This window comes from Cheilinus undulatus, linkage group 5 (assembly GCF_018320785.1).
Source record: "Cheilinus undulatus linkage group 5, ASM1832078v1, whole genome shotgun sequence".
Taxonomy (NCBI): Eukaryota; Metazoa; Chordata; class Actinopteri; order Labriformes; family Labridae; genus Cheilinus; species Cheilinus undulatus.
The window spans coordinates 21,635,824-21,656,902 of record NC_054869.1 but is presented as its reverse complement, the minus strand read 5'-3'; the positions used below and the strand labels follow the sequence as shown (position 1 = coordinate 21,656,902).

General features: G+C 37.9%; 1 protein-coding gene across 3 annotated transcripts in view; it reads left to right on the top strand.

Annotated features, from left to right (window-relative positions):
- The window catches only part of homer1b (homer scaffold protein 1b), a 34,807-nt gene that overhangs the window by 7,970 nt on the left and 5,758 nt on the right, over nt 1-21,079 (top strand). For 2 of the 3 annotated variants that reach the window (XM_041787678.1, XM_041787677.1), the window contains 4 exons: nt 615-771; nt 4,110-4,241; nt 7,965-8,057; nt 13,996-14,144. In XM_041787678.1, the coding sequence (XP_041643612.1) occupies nt 615-771; nt 4,110-4,241; nt 7,965-8,057; nt 13,996-14,144 (531 nt within the window). Of the gene's footprint in view, nt 1-332; nt 772-4,109; nt 4,242-7,964; nt 8,058-13,995; nt 14,145-21,079 lie in introns of those variants that run through there. The other variant, XM_041787676.1, reaches the window with a different exon arrangement.

Below are 21,079 nucleotides of genomic sequence, written 5' to 3'. Positions count from 1 at the left end.
CAGAATCAGTCACACAGAGGTCAATAAGGAATTAAGTCATCCCAAACCAGGACAATCATGGAGTTTAAATTTAAGCCACATAGGGCAAATCCATGCATACGCTCAGAAACACAGATTTAAAATTCCATGGTGTCTGTGTTTATGTATGCACATGCATTATGTTTGTCTGTGTGGAAACTGCAGTTCTGTGGGGTGTGTCTTTGCTGGCTAACCGTGGCCTACTGTCTATATTTAGCCTTAAACCCTCTCCTCTCCCCCCTGTGCTCCCCAGCGTGACCCTCGTTCAGTGCTGCAGGCATTCCCATATCAGAGCAGAGAGAGAGAGACAGGCCACCTTACAGAGAAAGAGAGAGAGAGTCCATTGCTGCATGTGCATAATTTGTTGTAAGAGAGAGACAGTTTTAAGTGTTTATTGGATCAGCTGATGTATGAGACATGTAGTTATTTGACAGCCACTATTTCCGTGCTGCAACTATGGAGGATGGCGAGTTGGTGATTCGGTTGTCGGGGCGATCTCACTCCCCTGTTGGCAACAGGAGTTTTGGTGCTAGTTTTGGGGAAACACTGGTGTTGCGCCACAAAGAGGTTCACAACTTCTTCTTCGTCCCATTTAGGGAGCAGCCCATCTACAGCACCCGGGCTCATGTCTTCCAAATCGACCCCAACACCAAGAAGAACTGGCTGCCTACCAGTAAGCACGCCGTCACAGTCTCGTACTTCTACGACAGCACGCGCAACGTGTACCGCATCATCAGCCTGGACGGCACCAAGGTGAGGGCAGGATCCTGTCTGTTACTGTATCTCTCACAGACTTCATTACATCTCACCTACTGAATCAGCTGTGCTATTTTTGATATGAAATGCTTCAACTTCTGCCAACCAGTTATATTAAGCTGTCAAACATTTTTCCAGGAGATTTTAATGGCACAAGGATTCACTGAGTGTTTATGGTGTTAATAAGCTCTGCATTGGATTCAAATGTGCGAACACATCTTAAAAGAGCTCAGGATCACAGCTCGTCTTAAGACTGCTCAGCTTTCAGTGTGTGTATGCATGCGACCACTGTGTTTGTGTGTCTGTCTGCACTTCAGAGCCCATGCTTTATGTCTCAGGATATATTTGTGACCTATCTAGACGGGATATTTCTACACACATAGATATGGAGGGCTAGGCGGGGGATAAATGAAGGAACAGATGACACAGTGTGTGGAAGGAGAAATACAGTAAGAAAAGCAGCAAAGACAAAAGAGTGACAACAGGTGAAGGTTGGTAATCATTGAGGAGTGAATCACTTCTGATGGTCAATTTACTAGCAATCTCATACTATACAGCACACAATAGATATCTGATCACTTAATTCAACCATTGTGTAACATGCACTGACTGCTCACAGATGATTATGTATTGATGCAGAAAAGAATGTCAGCTATTACGCAACAATGTAAATTGATTGGACGTTAATTTGTTCTCCATTAGTGTTATTTAACAAAGTAAATTACATAAGAATATGAGGGAGGATTCTGTTTTGGTCTATATTGAATAGGAGGCTGATTTATATGTATATAAAAGCTCAAAAAGGCAAAAACAACATGCAGTGGCCCATCTCACAAATTTTCCACAGTCTTGTGCTGCAGACAAAAACCAATGCATGGAAGTCCTAAGAGAATATGTGTCCATGCTTTTTTGTTCTGTTTTTCAGATATAATGAGTACACTGTAAGACTGATCACTTGAAGGCTGTCAAAAAATTGAGTTACATTAACTTAAAAATCAAAATAGCAATTTCAGCTCTATTTTTCAGAGTTAATTGAATACATTTCTACTTTTAAGTAAACAGTACTAAATCATTCAATGTATTTTTATAATTGTACTCAAATTATTTGACAATCAGCCCTTAATCTGCATAGTTTTCCCAGAATGCAACTGGGCAATAGGCCTTTGAAGTTTCCCACTCAGTAAGAGAAGCCTCAGCTGTTGGGAGCAACCACAATACACTATGAATCGAGACTGACTATAATAGAAGAGGACTTGCTGGTTCAGTTGTAACTTTTCAGTTGTTGCCATTGTTACTCTTCACTTAGTCATTTGTAAATCTTACTTAATTTATCAAAGTCACCTTAACTCAACTGCAAGTGCACAACACTATAAAAGCGTTTGTAAATGCAACATACAATATCTAGTTCACTTCACTGAGGTCAAAAGAGCGTTATTAGTTATTTTAAGGCAATCGGGTTGCATGTTTTTTTTTTTTAAAGGTTTACTATTTGGGTTTTTCCAATTTAGATTCAGTCATATTCTCAAGATCTAAAAGAAAGTTAACTCTATAACATTTCTTAACAGGAGATTACAGATAAATAAGTCAAGATCTTGAGAAAACAACAAAACCGTACAAATTATTGGACAGGAAACAGAGTTAAACGTATTTAAATGGTTGCTTTTGGGATAATTATAGTGGCCTGGAAGTGCAACACAAATGACAAAGTTTGAAACACTTTAACAAGGCTTGGAACAAATTTACAACCTTTACAACACCTTTACAAATGACGAAACAAATTCATATTTTACAAAACAAACTACAAATTCTGATAAAAAATTACAAAGTCTGAAACACTGGAATCAGCTTTGGCATTTGGTTTATACCCGTAACATACCTTGTTTGAAAGTTTGTTCCAGAAGTGTTCTACAACTTGTAAATTTGTCTCAGCCCATGTAAAAGTGTTTGGAAATTTGTGTTGTTATACAGTATGTAAATTTAACATTTCAAAGGAATTTTTTAACATTTTTAATTTAATTTGTTCCTTGGAAAAATGTTTTTGTCAAAAGTGTTTCAGACTTTATTTTGTTTCCTTTTGTTATATTGTTTTCTAAAATGTTAATTTGTTTTGTCATTTGTTAAAGTGGTTTACTGATGTAATTTAGAAAAAATGAAATTCAAAAATGTTTTGGTAAATCTAAATTTGTCTCAAGCTTTGTTGAAGTGATTCAGACTTTGTAATTTTACATTGCACTTCCAGGCCACAATAGATACTATTGCACAGACGTTTTAATCACTAGAAATGAACACAAAGAAAATACTTTTAAGAGGCATGAATGTGTCTTTTTATGGCTTTTGTAGATGACAGCATTTCTAAATATTGCCAGATTTACCCTTTAATCAGTCAATCAGTGAGTCAGTTAACCTTTATGTATACTTGAGAAATCACTTAGGGGACAACCCACAGTTACGATGACATGGAGTCAAATATGGAGGAGATTTTAAGAGACTACAAAGAAATGATATAAACCAAAATAAATCTATGACAATAGTTTAAAAATGTTTGTAATATCTGAAATGTAATAAATTTAATTTCAGGCTCTCTCAGTACTTAAGCATCAATCAACTATTACACTCTTTCTTTTTTAAGCTGATACCACATCATTTCCTCTTTCATCCCAATCATACTCTGTATCTATATCTGTATTTATATCTGTATCTGTGTTTATATCTCTATTAAATATCTGATTTGGTATCTATACCCATATCTATATCTATGGTTGAGTGTGTTGTGTTTTAGCATGTGCTGCTGTAGACCAGGTGTGTACTGCATGTACTTTTTTGTTCTTTATGAATATAAATGCTAAAAGAAAACATTTTTCAGTGCAGTGTTGGAGAGGAATTTTGATTTTGTTGTATGTGTGTGTCTTAAATTTTTAATGAATCAGTTACTTATTGTAAAAAGGCAATTTCCCAGGTGATGAATTCAAAAAGAGCTGGCAGTCTCTAAACTCAGGTGTTGGGTTTAAACTTATATTAAACATTGAAAAGAAGATTACTGTCACATTGTAGAAGCTTGAAGCCAACAATGCTGGATTCCTTAGGGTTCATTTCTTATCAATCATCTATTCTATTGGCACTAGTACAGCAGAACTGTTTGAAGAGTATGAGACACATGATCCAGGCATTGACACTGATAGTTCAAGATAGAGTAAAGATAAAGGTGCAGCTAAAACATGTAAACTCTCTTTTTCATTCAAACAAAATAATGCTTCATCAGTGTTCATTCAAGCTTAAACTGCAATGATAACAGTCATGTCAGCTGTATTTGTGAATGGTTTGTGTTTGTCTTGTAGGCAATAATCAACAGCACTATCAGTCCCAACATGACGTTCACAAAGACCTCACAGAAGTTTGGCCAGTGGGCGGACAGTCGTGCCAACACTGTGTATGGCCTGGGATTCTCCACTGAGCATCATCTCACCAAGGTACCACCTGCATCCAGCCACCAGCCCACACACAAAAACATATGCACACGCTGCTTACACTGCAAACCTTTAGGCATCAGTCACACTCTTCTCTTTTTCCCCTGAGAGATGATGGCATTTGTACTTACTTTTAACTCCAGCTACTTTAACTTCTCCAAGAGTGTAAAATGAGCTCAGCAGCAGCCCTAATGAGGCTTTCCCCCCTCTGTGTGTTTGTTTATTAGAGGTATGTGTTGTATATGTGTGCATTTATGTGTTTGTGAGATGTTGGTTTGATTTCCCTCCTCTGTGGCATGAAGCTGACAACTTACCCAAAATTCATGATTATTTCTTATTGGATGTCATATTCTTGACCATAGCCACATCTGGTGATGGAACGTGGAGGTGTGTAGCAGTTATTCGTGATAAACAGAGCTTGCCTTTTTGTATCGTAAGCAGCTATTAACCTGTATCCTCATGTTAAAGGTTAAACATAAATTGAGGGCACTGATGGCCATGCCTCATTCATTGCTCTTGTTTGAGTCGAAGCTTAAAGGGACTTTAAATGGTCTTACATGCCAGCAGTGCAATTTAAATTTTTTTTTCACTTAGAAACAATGTAAATAGACCTTTGAAAAGCAAAGATTACAGATTTGAGACATAATGATATCAAAGCATTTTGGCTCCATTGGCTTCATTTTTTTGCAATAAATGTAATTGTAAATGTAAATTTGTAACTAAAAAGGCTCTGAATTTGATGGAAGTGAAAGAGGCTACTTGGAATATACAGGTATTAATATATATCTAAATATGGGCGCGCCGGTAGTCGAGTGGTTAAGGCGCGCGTGGGCCATGTACATGGTTCAAATCCAGCCCGCGGCTCTATTTCCTGCATGTCTTTCCCGCTCTCTTCCCTGTTTCCAACTCTGTCCACTGTCCTATCAAATAAAGGCAGAAAAGCCAAAAATAAATCTTTAAAGAATATATATATATATATATATATATATATAAATAAAGAATATTGCAACAACTGAAGCTGTGATGACTTTCAAAGGCCACATAAGAACCAAAAGACAAAAATGAGGGAACTTGTGGATCTAAAAAATTAATTACAGAAAACAAAGCTGTGTTAATCTGTATACGTGGTGTAGCTATTAAATAATGAGACTGCGCTCATGGGGATAAAAATACATGGGTCACAGTCACACTGAGTGTTATATATTAAAGGCTGGGTATTCACACAACTGCTGTAAGTTTCCATTAAGTCATGTCTTTAGTTCACTGCTTGCTACTGATTTAAATGTTTTTGCTAATGCTTTGAAAAATTATTATCTTAAAAACTGAGCAACTTTGGGTTTCCCAATTGTTTCAAAGTGCCTCCACAAATGTTCTTGTATTTTTTTTTTTTTTTTTTTTGATTAGGAGTCAGAAGTTTTTGGACAACTTTGGCACATACTTTTGTCATGTTCAAATTTTTACGCAAAATTTGCCCAACTGTCCCTTTATCAATGCAGTTTTCAGATTTTTGATGTTCATGAGAACCCAGAATGTTCATTGCCTTGGACTTCTGCCTTCACAAAATCTTTTGTGCCATTCAAACACACGTGCATGTGACATGCAGTGTTCCCCAAACACCTCAGTTATCGTATCAAAGGATTCAGCAGCTGTTTTTTTTTTTTTGTTCAATTCAACCAAAAACTTTTAAGCTAATCATTTTTTGACGCCTTAGCAAAAACACAGGCACTTCAATTGTATTGCCTTGTATTACCTCGGTTAAATTCATTTATCAAATTAGGTGGCGCCAAATTTACGTGTGGGTTAAACTAATTACCTGTCATTCTAGAGACAAGCTTGAAATCCCGTCTTGAATGCTCTTTTGAACTGTGATGAGTGTCCTGCCACTAGAGGGCGCTACAGCTTCAGTTAATGGCCGCTGCCTTTCTGTCTTAGCTTTCCCATGGCACTTCACCGGACGTAAATATGAGGCTCAATGGTAGCTTAGCAGTTAGAGTGTAGTAGGAACAATAGGTATGGTAGTTTTTTAAAGCAGTGAATGGAAATAAAGTGGTATGTAGGCTGTTGAGTGTTGAACTTACGCATAATTACACGTCCGAAGTGAAAGAAGCCACAAGTCAAAGCACGATATTAATCTGGAAAGAGGAACGAAGGCTGGCGGCACTAGCTGCTAATGTTAGCCACGCTGTAGAGAGTATCAGGCTCACATCCCAACCGCTGACACAATGACCCTGAGAGATATTTGACAGTTTTCTTAGGATTTTCTCCTCTTTAGACTAGTCGGTTAAATGAAATTTAAATGAGGGTTTAGCCGAATGGGGAAAGAGACGCTTAGGAATATCCTAAGTATTCCCGTTTAGCTGCGCCCACCTTTGTGGCTTAATTGTCATTTTGAATTCAGCTGTCCTGTTAATAAAAAATGCATTCCATATAAAAAATTAACCAATGCTTTGCAAATAGCTTGCGGTCCAAATCAAGAAAGCTTCAAGATATAGCTACATATTATAATACTAATATAGCTATTAATATATTAAACATGTTAATGCATTGATAGAGAAAGAAATGATTGAAACTATTATAAAGGTTTTTTTTAAATTATTTTCCTATTAAAACTGTTTGAAGTTCTTTGAGTTTAAATTCTGTTTTGTAGTTTTGTGTTGCATCTGTGTTTTTTTCTTAGGCAAAATCAGACTTTATAGTGAAAATCTTTCACAAAATTATAATGCAAATTTATTTTGAAAGTCTGGTTTATCATCAGTTTCACGTTACAGTCTTATAAAAAGCAAGAGAGAAATTAATTTCCATGAAGATTTCAATAACAGGGTCTTCCGTTTCCTCATCCTCTGGGCCTGTCCAGCACATCTTAATGTTAATGATTTTACAGTTTCTGAGGTGTATCAACTTACAGTTTTACCTGACACCTACCAGCCAATAAAGTCTATTTTCTGTAGACTAAAGTTGAAATAATTAGATTCCTATCTCAGATAGCTGCAGAGCCAACACTCCTGGAGCACTTAGACTGAGAATGACTGAATTTAGACCACTGCTCCAAGAACTATTATATTGCACTGAAGTGAAATGATATTGAGTTACTTGTTTCAGCGTCACTAATGGCAGACACAAGACTGGCTCCAGCAGTGTTGTCAATTTGATTTCCTGAACGCCCAGCCTTCTCCAGAGCTGAATATACTAAATAACTCTGTAACACTGTGCGAGCAGTGTGGGTGATGAACCCCACCCTAAAGGGATATGGGGATATGTGCGTGTGTGTAACTGCCAGAGTGTTTATATTTGTTCAAAGCCCCCCAGCTCAGCTCGCCTTACTGCTTCGGACTCACTGCGTGTATCTTTGCTCTGAACTAAAATAACCCAGAGTTCAACAAGAGCCACTTCTGATTAAAGGCAAAAAACTCAGACACATAGTGAAAGAGTCTGTGCTCTGTAAGCGTGTATTGTGTTTGTATACATGTACGTCTGGGATAGGCAGGCTACTAAAGGTGACCTAGTTAGCTCATGTTTCTGCTGAGGCATTATGGGTAAGGGCCTTATTTTCTGAGTTCAACCATGGGTCGTTATTGGCATCAGCTTCTCCCTATCCTTCCCCTGGCTTCACAGCTGACCTATTACACTGATCCCTGTGTGTGTATGTGCATATAGGGCTTTACTAGACAGATTAATCCCTCTTTGTAAGAATTCCAGTCCATACTGATGCCTGTTCACTGTGTTCAGTTTGCAGAGAAGTTTGCAGAGTATAAAGAGGCAGCGAGGCTTGCAAAAGAGAAGAGCCAAGAAAAGATGGAGATGGCCACGTCACCATCTCAGGTACGTTCACTATTCCTGACCCCCCCCAAATTCTTAATCTTCTTTTGACCCTACCTGTAATTTTTAACCTACTCATGACTTCCTGTCATTTATAACAAACATCTAGTCCACATTTCTACCAGAGGGTCACTTTTCCTAGTGCTCAAAAGGAACCCTGCTTGTTAAGACACGTTCACGTTATGAAATTAATATATATATATAGATATAGATATAGATATAAAATATAAAGAAACACACAAGGTTTCTACATTTAAGTAAATTTAAAAAAATCATCAGTAGGCTGCCATTTTTAATTAATAAAAATTAAACCTTTTAATTTTGAACCAGAGTGCAGTTTCAGTGAAGAGGATAATAAGGAAGACACTTCTGTAATGTAGACTGAGGTGAGTACAATCATTAAGATGTGGGAAAAAAGAACAATACAGCCAGATGACAGCACTACCCAGAATGCATTGCACAAGAATGGCAGATTGAGTATGTATCTTTGTACAACTTTCATATAGAAGACATACAGTAAATTTTAATCTAATAAAGGCAGCATGTCTTAACATGCAGGGTTCCTTTAATTTAAATCATTTTCTAATAGGGGTTAATTCTGAGTAGAAAAATTTTCAGAAGGACAAAGGATGTCACTGAAATAAAAAAAAATTCGTTTAAAATGTTACTTTTGAAGCAGAATTATTTAGCACTATCACTTGATTAACAGCAACAATGTATTAGGTATATGTACAGTGCCTATGAAGAGTATTCACAACTTGGATGTTTGACACTTTCATTGAATTTATAAATCAATTATGGCCAAAGCAATTTGTCTTTTTTTAACAACAACAACAAAAAAACAAAGAAACCTATTCAATGTCAAAGTGAAACAGATTTATACAAAGTAATGTCAATCACACAAAAATATGAAGTGGAAAATAAATGATTGCATAAATATTCACCCCCTTCAAGTCAGTATTTAGTAGATGCTAACTGGGCTTTGATTCAACATTCACCTTGCTGTCTTTTAACTATTTCTGTGTAGCTTTTGCTAAATGCCTTGGGTTATTGTCTTGCTGGAAAATACATCTTACAATCACTTTCAACATAAACTGCACTAGTTGATCTCCCTTTCACCAACTGTGAGACTACTAGCACTAACTGGCTGAACCTCTGTTGAATTAAGTCAGTCACTTTAAAGGGGGTGAATATTTATGCAATTACTTATTTTACATCAAGCGTCCTTGGGTTTCTTGAAAGGCGCTATATAAATTCAAGATATTATTATTATTACATCAGCTTTTTTAAAAGTTACATTACTTTGTGGAAGTCTTTTTCACTCTGACTTTGTCTCTCTTAAATCTATTTTAATGACTTTTACTGAATAAGATATTTTTATGTAAACTTTCAGCTTTTAAGTTAGAAATAATCACATGGCTTCGATTTGTTGGGGTTAATTACAGTATTTGCTCCTGACGTGTTAAAATTACCGTTAAATATAATAGTTAAAAGGCTACAAGCACCTTGAAATGCACCTACGTACAGCACTTTAGTAAAAGACAGAGGTCACAGTAACAATCTTTACATAATAAGTCACATGTTCCCAGAACATATCAACTCCATAATAAAGAGAATAAGAAAATACAAATTTGTCTGAGGACTCCCTGTATACCGGAGGTCATAATTAACCAGTAAAGTGTTTGTTTGTGTGCAGGATCATATATAGAATGTTTTGGGGCATGTGAAGGAGAGAAAATTAGTTTGTTCCAGTGGAAAATCTCCAAAGAAATCTGTTCTTTAATCTAGAGGCTGTTAACAGGCTTCATGTCTTTGTCTGTTCATTATGGAGGCCAGGAGAGCGGCCCCCTGCTGTACTGTGCTCTAATACTTGTACAATTAATGCTGAGGCTCACTTGGGCTGAATGCTACAGTACCTTGTGTTTCCCATGGGAGGTTGTTTTTTAATGAAGCCAAGTGGACAGCTGGGCTCTCATCAGGGGCTGAAGGCTGCATGTGCACAGGTCAACATCACACTGAAGTGACAAAACAGGAAGAGTTTGTGCATCAGTAATGGCTGCAGCCTTTCATGCTTGTTTCTCTTCTGGTTGTCACTGCTACCACACTTTCTTTGCAGCCTTCAGGTCTGCTTTTCACCCTTCTAAATAAACCTGGAAACATGAGAAATAAATTATTCCGCTCAGAGAGAAGGAGGAAACACAGAGCTAAGTGCTATATGCTGGTCCCATTAGGCTACTCCACAGAGGAGGTGCACCATGAACAGATTTTAAATGGTATACTAATAAATGCATAGCGCAAAATTTAACACCATCCATAATCTTCCTCTTATCTCTCACTTCCTTCTTGTCCATTACAGACGTACAGACAGTGTCATTGTGCTACTCTATTGTGCACAAGCCCTGAGTCGTAATAGTTTTGTTTTATGTACGAGCAGCAGTGAAATGATTTGTCTCTCATATAATTCTGTGCTTGTATGGGATATAAAGATAAGCATTAATCTGTAATTCCCAGTGCTACCGTTAGCTATTTATTGGTCTTCAGGCATGTTGAGCCACTCACTACAGGCTCAAGCTTTAAACACCAGAGTGTGAGCTTAATGAGCACTGGAGACAAAACCTCCACGAGCTTTTAAAAGTGCAACAATACACCTAAACTACATATTATATCAACAAGCAAGAAGGAAATATGATTTTTTTTAAAAATTTGAACGATAATCTTTAAGTTGTTACAAACTTCAGAAAACATTGTCATATACCAAATGTTAAAAAAAGACAAAAAAAAAGTACCCCAAATATACCAAAAAACACCAGTATAAAAAAAAATAGGAATGAATGATTTGGAAAGATAATCCTGTTGCAATTTTTCTCCCAAACTGGCGATTTTGATTTATCTATGATTGTTTTTTAATTTCCCAACAAACATAAAATAATAAGTAATTCCATAATGCAACCAACACAATAAAAATTAGATTAAACTAGAAAAAAAGTTGAGCAATTCTGGAAAAATATCTTCTTGCCATTATTTAACTTACATTGCAAATTGGATTTGAATTTTTGTATTGAAGGGAATGATCTTTTTCAAATTGCATTCTCATTTTGATTAAGAAAAATGTACAAAAAAATATACACAAGGGAAGTGGGATTTTTTTCAGTGACAATTCTACAAAATTGACACTTTAATGTTTGCATAATATGTCAGGCATAACAGCTCTTCTGCTGCAAGAAAAACTTTTATTAAACTGGTATTTTGACTTGCAGCTCAGGTTAAAGAAATATTGCACCTTGTGCCATTTGAAATATGCAGTAGGAAAGTGCTCTCACGAGTGTGGGTCCCAGAGGTAGTGAAGGTGGGCTTTGAGAGGTAATTTATAATAACTTAAAATCATAGAAATAAAAAATAATTAATCACTTTTTAAATTATCATGAGATGCAGTGAAAATCGGCAAACGTCAACATTTCCAATAATCCATACTTTTAAACGTACTTTGTTACATCCCGAGTGTATTTTCACCGCAGACCCGCTGAGAGTATTATTATATACATACGGTCCACCTACAGATGCTGTAGGTGTAGTAAGCCGTGCTGTTAGCATTAGCAGCGCTAGCTCTTAGTGTCAGTAATGTTTACAGTGCTGTGTCTGACCCACTTACTTACTGCCTGCACTGTATATGAAGCTGTGGCCTGTCTCGGTTTGACACAAGAAAGGTTTTGAGACTCACTGTGGATGCTACAATCCCAGGTAAGAGGAAGTCTGAATTGACGGGAGCTACTTAATGTGCTAAACTAAAGTAATGTAGCCTGCTTCCGGAACGGTTCATATGCCAAATCACATCATACAGACGTTTACCCGGAACGATTATCAACCAACAGCTGCTGTCCGGCGCGGGCAATAAAAATAACAGGATCTATCGTCAAAGTTATACGTCAAAGACCGGTGTTACGGTTTTAATAAGTGACCATGTTAACTGGTGACTATACGTCAAATGCGTGTGGGATAAACGGATATCTAAAACTTAAAAGGCTCTGTTTAGTCTATCAATAGATTGATACATTTTAAGTATGTATTAAATAAAACCGAAAATTTACAGTTTTTTTGAAAGGGTTGTAACCACCTACAAATACTGCTGAAAAATTCATTAGTTAACACGGTAACTAGTAAAACCACTACACCTGCTCTCCCACAGCATCGTTTACATCGGGGTGCCTTGAGTTTGACAGCAATACAGTAATACCCGGCCCGCGGGATCATATCATATTTTTATTGTAACTGACCCACTGGTATGAGGTCTGCACATTTTCATATTTATACCTATTAAACTCATAATTTCTCATTTTATCTCAAATTTTCACCTTTTAAACTCATAATTTCCAATTCTTCCTTATATTTTGACCTTTTAAACCAGGGGTGTCAAACTCAAGGCCAGGGGGCCAAATCAGGCCCCTGGTACAGTAATACCCGGTCCGTGGGATCATATCATATTTTGATTATAACTGGTCCACTGGTATGAGGTCTGCAGATTTTCATATTTATACCTACGTATTTAAACTCATAATTTCTAATTTTGTCCCATTTTATCACCTGTTAAACTCATGATTTCTTTTTCTTCCACATATTTTGACCTTTTAAACTCATAATTTGAATTTCTGAGATATTTGCCTTTTAAAAACATTTTGACTTTTGAATTCTTGTTTTGACCTTTTTAACTAACAAGTTTGATCTTTAATCTCAGATTTTGAGCCCTTAAACTCATTTTGACTTTTTTTAATCTCAAAATGATTTATCATCAGGGTTTTTTTTTTCTCCGTATTTTATTGCTGGTGAAAATGAAGTTAACAGTTTATGGTTAAATGCTGACCCTGTTAGGCTCTCAGGTTAGGTCTAAATTCAGAATCTGGCCCTTGTTGTGACTGAATTTAACATCCCTGGCTTCTTTATAAGAAACAGGGAATGTGTTTTGAAATTGGTTTGAAGCACAAATAGATTCTGGATTGAATTGTGACCTCCAGATTTGTTATCGAATCATTAGGTACTTAAAGATTCACATCTTTAATAAAATATTTGAAACCATATTATTTTTGTGACTCAGGAGTTTTGTCTGATGTATACAACCAGCGTCAAGGTTTAGCTGGTGCTGGATTAACTGGTGACACTTCATTCTATTATGTTGCTCACTTCCTGGTTTTAAGAATTTATCAGTGACTTTGGAAACATTATTACCACTTGGGAGGAGTCTGCTTGGCCACAAAGTAGGTTTGCAGAGATAGATATTAGAACAGAAAATTCAAGTGACTTTCCAGATGCTTGATTAAAACAAAATTAATGACAGTGGCTCTTAAATTGTGCTTTGTGACCATACAAACTCTTTCTGAGTAATGTTAATGTATCTGAAACCAAAGCATTTGCATTGAAATTCCCTGATTATTATAAAAAGATATGATAAATAAAAGGTAAATATTTAAGTCTTGTGTTATGGTAGAACAAGGGTTTTAATGAGCCCTAGAAGATTTTCAAGTCTTAAATTGGGCCACAGTGCACTGAAGTTTGGGAAAGGCCGCAGTATGCCATGTTTTGATTTAATCTAAAATTTGATCAATTGTCCAGCCTTAATGAAAAAAAAATGATTTTCTTATCTGAGTAAAAACAGATGTGAAAGATTTTTGTATCATTAAATAAACATTACTGCCTGTTTCTCCAAAAAGCAGCCATGAGTTGAGAATAAACCAGATATTTGGACTTTGGTGACCTCTGCAGGTTTAATCATTGATGTTTTTATAGATTCACATACAGCATCATTCAGTGTCTAAAACTGACGAAACATTTGTTGTGATTTTTAGATTATATCCTGTCTATTTGTGACTATAATTGAGAAAAATTATCATTTTGTAATATTTAGAAATGTGAATATTTGACTGACTGTAAAACATTTCTGTTTCACCCGTAGGAGTCTCCAGGAGGTGAGCTCTCATCACCTTTGACCCCTGTGACTCCCCCCATGGAAAACATCAATGGCACAGATGAAATCTGTGACACAACCCCCAACTCAGACACCTCTCCTGGTCCGGCGCAGAACGCGCTGGCATTTGCACACAGGTACATCCCACAAATTATTGTCTCCTGTCCTCGTGTTTACTACGGCACAGATTTTACTGTGTGATCTAATAACCAGCTTTCACAGTCAGATTTTACATGAATGACACTCAGAAATACTTACATTTTTCAAATATACAAGCTGTCTCTGATTTATGTTAGTCTGGAGTACAGAAATATGCACCGCCCTTCCTCTATGTCTTCCCTTTGTATGCATGCACCGTTCTATGTTTCATCTCAGCATGGTGGTGAACTCCCTCTATTCACTGCTACTCTCTCGTGTTTTTCCTCTCTAGGGAGCAGTTTAAGACTTGTCGGGTCTGCTCTTTCTGATAGGGATGTCATTACAAGCCCTGACTACTGCAACGTCATAACTACGCAAAACAAAAAAATAATGTTAAGACACAAACCTTCCCACAAAAAGATCCTGATTTCAGACAGGTCAGGAACAGGGAAGGTCTTCTTTGCAAAGCTAGATTTGCTGCCTGTTTACTAAATGCAAAATGAGTTAATGACAGCAGACCATTCTCCATATTCATGTTGCAGCCATTTTTAGTGACATCACACTTAGGGTGGGAAGCTTAAAAGCTGTTATAATGTTGAAAGATGTTCCAGGACGCAAAGCTGTATCAAAGAGTTTTATAAATTACAATGCAATAGAGTGCAATAACGGGGATTAGTATACGTTTCAGGCATTTGGGTACTGAGAGGTAATCCTTAATATTTTGTGTGGATGCATCTCATTGCGTATTGAAAATGGTTTGATGGCTGATGGATCAGACTGCGTACAGAGGTAGTCTGGGATTGTCTTTTGTAGCTGCAGTACATACTAGCAGGCTTCAAAGACCAATGCTGTATTCATCCAGTAAACAAAGAGAATGGCTTCATGTTTGTCCGTCTAGCCTCTCTCTAAGTGATGGGATTCTGCCTCTTTACAGAGGTTTGGATTATTTGGCTCAGTATTAAGAGCCAGTCTTTCTGTTACCGAAAGACTCTTCACTAGGCACCATTTGCCTTTTTATATATTAAAAAAGGGCAAAAAAAAAAACTGCTCTCAAATCACTCAAGAATGAATCCAGCTCTTGAAACAGGCTCATTCACAAATGACACATTAGGACTCCCTTCTAATTTGCAATTTGCTGTATGAATTGAGTTGTCAGTACAGTTTAACCAGTAACCAATAGGATTTCTTTGCTGAATAGGGAAGAAGAGATATAAGAGCATGCTTATGGAAAAATTAGTGAGGAAAGCTGTTGAAGAGGCACTGCTAAGGGCACAGCTAACCTAGTGGGGAGGTCATCCCCTCAGTATGCAGTCAGTCTGAGTTCGGGTCTGGCCTGTGCCTGCTTTCCTACATTTCATTACCCAACAGAGATGCACACGAGTCATTTTTTACAAGTCCAAGTCAAGTCTCAAGTCTTTGGTCACAAGTCCAAGTCAAGCCTCAAGTCTCTGATGTGTGAGACTTAAGTGCGACTCAAGTCCAAGTCACGGACTCAAATCCCCACATCTGTTACCCAATCCTTCAGTGCTGTTGTTTCCAATTAATCCACTGTTCTCCTCTGGAAATAAAGGCATAAATAATCCAAAAATAAATAAAAATGGCACTGCTAACCTCCTAGCTCATGGCTAATTTGTCCATTTATTCTTATGCCAGTGGCCCCAGTGCACATGGCATGTACGGGAACCAAAACAGAGTAAGAGAGCCACAGAAATGATGTATGGGCTGTTTTTTTTTGCACAAGAGGCAGGCAAGTGAGTATCAGGTTGTCACAGATGACATATTCATGCACAGTATGGATGCACATACCAAAGTGCAGCCAAAAGGGCTAATGCTAGCATTAAAGTAACCATAGCAAATGCTAGCAAACAAAACCAAAATATGCTTAAAATTGAAATATGGGCCTATGTGTGTCCCAAAGAGTGTGTACTAAGATAGACAGAGCGACAGCTGCCTGTGAGTGAAGCCAAATCATGTAGCGCTCCCCTGCTAGTTGGATGCATTATATGTTATGAACCCTGCCTCCTCCCTGTTAGTCAATGGTCAAACTGTAAAGTTAAAAAATACATCAAATACATTTTTTTTTGTCAAACCTGGATACTGTCCTGATTATGATGGCTTCACTAATATACCAGAATTTTGGTACTTTTGGTGCTTTTTATTCAAAATGATTCGGTGCTATAATTTCCCGACATCCTGTGCTGTTTAGGTCAAATGTGCCTCTTGTGTAAGTGAACAAGAGATCAAGGACCCAGCTGAGAGAATAAAAGATGTTACCTGTATCACCACAAGGTGGCAGTATGAGCAAGGTAGTCACATTATCAATGATTATGTAGCTTTGTGCCAGAAATGTATTCCACACATTGGCAATACTATGGTTTTCCACCCAGGTATATTTTAAGAAACCAAAGTATTAACCTGACATGCCAGACAGACCGTTTCAGATATCATTGCATGGATATATTTCACATTCATCTGCGAAACTTCCCATACAAAGTGCTTGGGAAGGGCAGGACTTTTCAAAATTCTCAGAGGGGACAAATGCTCTGTCTGCAACATTCATTACAGGTAAATCAGAGCGACAAGACAAAATGAGTTAGTAGGTATGCACAGCTCCAGTTCTAACCTGAGCTCTACAGGCAAACACTACCATAGTTTACGAAGCGTGGGGTTTGTTGATGGATAAAATTCATGCTGAACCTAGTCGGGAGACATGCAAAAAAATCCCCTCTGCCTTTCAGTGTGGCTTTTTGCTCTTGTTTGATAAAGAAATGTAGTCCAGTTCTGATAAAACTGCTGCTAGACTAAAGCTACATCTGAGCTAATCGCTATACTGGTGGCAGTCATTGTATATGTTGGCTTATAGTTCAACTAAACCCCACCTGCAACTGTTCACAACTCATGCCTAAGCAGGTTTGGAGAAGAGTGTTAACATATTTTCCGCCATGTAAAGCCTTCAGTTCTGTTCTTTGCTCTTTATTTCATAAAGAAATGTGGTCCAGTTCTGATAAAACTACCCCTATACTATAGTTACATCCAAGCTAATCGCTAATCACTGGAGGCAGCCATTGCTAACAGCTCCCAGTACAATTATACCACACCCGTAGCTACCGCCTCATTCTCCTCAAATGACACTGATAGGCTAGACCCGTTTTCAGACCTAAAACAAACATTGTAGATTAGCGCTGTGCAAGATGGTTTTGCCTGACGACAGATTTGGAGTCTGGCCGATCCATCTGCTTTGCAAAGTTATCTAAGTATATTTCCTCTTTAAAATGTACATAAAGTCACCATCTGCATAGATGAGGGACATCCCCTCATATGTTTCTCCTGTAAATGCGTCAGATGAACAGACAGACTACTGACATCTCCCTTGGAGCTACTTTACTTACAGAACAGACGCTGAGGGTGAACACACAGACTTACTGAACCTGTCTGCTAAAGGTGCTACAAAACAGTGGCTGACAGCAAGCTAGCGCTTCAAACGTTACCAAGCACCATGTTTTTCAACCGGTGAAATAGCAGTAGCTTTAGATTGACATGTATACAGACAAATACAAAGAAAATATTGCAAGCATGGTGCTTTGTCTTGGTATTTGGGACACGGGACATAGAGCCCGAAAAAGGGACAGTCCTGGCTTTACTTTTGTCCAATTAAAGGAAGCAGAGACTGCCCATATTAATATACAGTCAGTAGTTTGCCCCAACAGATTTTCCAGTGAAAATGTTAACAATTTCTGTGATTATTTACTTTATAAAAAATAAGGACCTGGGACAAAGCAGTAGGAGGTTATAAAAGTATCTGAGCTTCCTGCCATGTGATGTCAGAGGAAAATAACTGCAGCGTGAATATGGTTAACTGCTCCAGTCAGGAGGAATAAGGGTGCTATGATTTTTATATGTGACATTCTCACTACAATACTGTCACTACACTTGGACCAACAAAAGATGTTGAGTGTTTCTCAGGAATGAGAATTGATTTATGTTATGATATTTACCAACCTGAGCATGCTTGTTATTGAACCCTACCTACATTTATTTATGTTTCAGTTTTTTCTTACAGCAATTCAATAACATTTTCTATTTCAAATTCAAATTTTCTGACCTTTTATGTTGTTTGAGTGTGCGACTATGTCACCCAAATGCATGCACCAGTTCTGCCATCTTTGTGTCCTGTCAGTAGAAGGAATATTTAAACTGATTAATCAAATTCCTTGTGATTGTCGGTGCTGCTTCATATAAAAGATAGAGTCCCGTACATACATATATATTTTGATTTTTGTAATGGCCTTCTGGTGAGGTGTGGCTGTGAGGCTCATCCCCAAAAAGTGTCAATAAAGCATTTATGTAAGACTTATATAACATGCTGTGGGCAGTGGGAGGCAGCGAAAGAGCAAGACAGATAGACACTCAGTGTGTGTGTATGTGTCATAAAGAAAGAACGACAGAGAGAGGGGTGCATTGTATAAAGTCTGTACATGAGTCACTGATCTAAACATCCACCAACTGCACAAATGCTCACTCCAATAAATAAACTGAACAGGAGGGTATAGACGATCACTCTGAGTCATTAGAGTGAGTGAACTGTTATTTCTCAGGAGAGTAAATGTTCCTAATATCTACTGTAACTTGTAGCTGACTGTACACTCACATCTTTTCATTTGTAAAATCTCTGTAATCTTGATTATTTCTGTGGTTTAAGTTAAATTATTAAAGATTTCAATCAATGCTTTAATGTATCATCCTTTTTTTTTTTACTTTTTGGGTGTCTGTCAGGAGATGCGACCCTTTTTAAATATTCAAAGATCCTTCTAGAGATCTTTAAAGACAAAGTCATGCTTATTAGTGAGCTAAAAATTCTCTGAAGTGGTGAAATTGCTCAGATGCATAGAAATCCCTGTTGTTACATCATGAACTGTGTGAGGCTTCACAGATCTGAGTGAGCAGTGAGAGCTGAATGTAGAGAGGACACCCACTGCCTGCTGCAGCCCTGCTGCTGATGTGTCTATTAATGCTGCATGCGTGGGAGACAGGGTCGACTCTCAGCATTCGCAATGGCAAGCAGGGACGTAACAAGCAAACCTTGAGCACGCATTTTCTCAGAGCATATGCACAGAAGATAGATAACAGGACTGTCAAAATATCTGATCATCTTATTCTATATTATTTTGGATTTTATAACTCTTACCTAAATGAATATGGACTGTGTGCACCATCTTACATTTCATAACAGCAGATCAGCCAGCCTCCCGTTCTCCAAACTGCAGTGAAAATGTATTTTCATGCCTATTTGTGTGACAGTGTATAAGCTTGTATTTGGTTCAACAGCCTAAAGAAAAAAATAAAATTCTTACAGCATATTTTTAACCCTTCTTTTGTAATTTATCAGACCCGCATACATGAACTCATCCGCTCACAATTAGGTGTCTGCTGTCTTACAGCTGTTTGATGGTTTTAAGGTTTGCTTCCCTTCCTGGAAAAGCAGGATAATTTATCTCTGTAACAAGTACTCCACGCTGCTGCATTATGGGGCTGTGTAGGCAGGTGTGAGTGGGCGTGCAGGGCAGTGGAAGAGGCAGGCAGATGAGAAGCATGCAGGGTTGTGAGAGGGTTTTTTATAACGCAGGCTGTAGGCGTGTTGGCAGGATTGCAGTGGAGTACTTTTTTGCAGTTTCATGAATATTGACAGATATGTTGTCAGGACTGCTTTGGCTGTATGTGAATGGTCTTCCTGTGTTGGAGGATGTAGGTGTCTGTCAGTGGGTTTGTGGTAGGCTTGTAGGAGCGTAGACGTTAATTATGACATACGTCATGGTGCCAGGGGCACCTCCGCTCCTCCAGTGCTGCCATGGCAACCGCTCTGGCTGCCTGCTTCTTGAAGTGCTCTATGAGGAGGAAGAACCTACCTGACAAGAGGGCTGTGGAAAACCTTTAGAGTCAAGCAAGGTTGCCTTTTGTGTTTGGCAGTTCTACTGAGCCTGGGAGCAGAAATGTGCTAAGCAGTGTGAAGTAGGAAAACACAAAACAGAGTTTTGATGCTTTATTTTAGGGTCATTGAAGAGGGGCAGGGGGTACAGGTTGAGGTCAAATCACAAAAAAATAGAATAAACAAAATAGAATTCAGAACAGTGCATAAGACAATGTTTTAAACATAAACAAAATAAAATGAAATGCATTGAAAATTCCCAGTGTAACACAAAATGAATCTTTGTTTTGATTCTTTGTCTGAACAAATTAAAAGCACAAAAACAAATATAAGCAATCCATAAAAAATGAGTTCAATCATTTGAAAATATAGAACATTGAAAGTAAAAACTTTAAGATTTTGAACATTAAAAATACCAAAAATCACCGGGAAAATAAAAGCAGATATAAACCTTGTTTCTGCAGTTATAATTAAACTATACAATGAATTCAATTAAAATAAACAATAAAATACTCATACCAGAACGTCCATAATGTACAAAATAAAATCCAGATAAACTTTACAATGAGCATTTCAGCAGCAGCAAACTTACCCTCCATGTGCCTCAAACACCTTTAGCTCATCTCTGATGTCCTCAGTCAGATCTGTGCTCCGCTGCCCTCCTGAAACCTTTCAAGCAGAAATGCTGAATGAAGACAAACAGCAGTGTCAAAGCATTGTGCACCCTTTGCACTCCTCTGATTCTCCCTCCATCACTCTCCCTTTGCTTTCTCCGTCTGTCTCCATCTTCACATCTTGACGTCTCGCCTGCTCTCCTGCTCTCCGAGCTGCTGTGTGGGGTTTATACATTGGCGGGGCTGCGTGCCTTGGTGACAGCATCGCTCCATGTGTGCGTGTGTCAGTTGGTATGTGCATGTGTAGGATGAAGTGTCGTCTCCCTCCTATGCGTCACACACGCAGACAAACTTGCTCTCACAGAGGGGGCGGCTGTTGTGTAAGAACTGAAGGCGC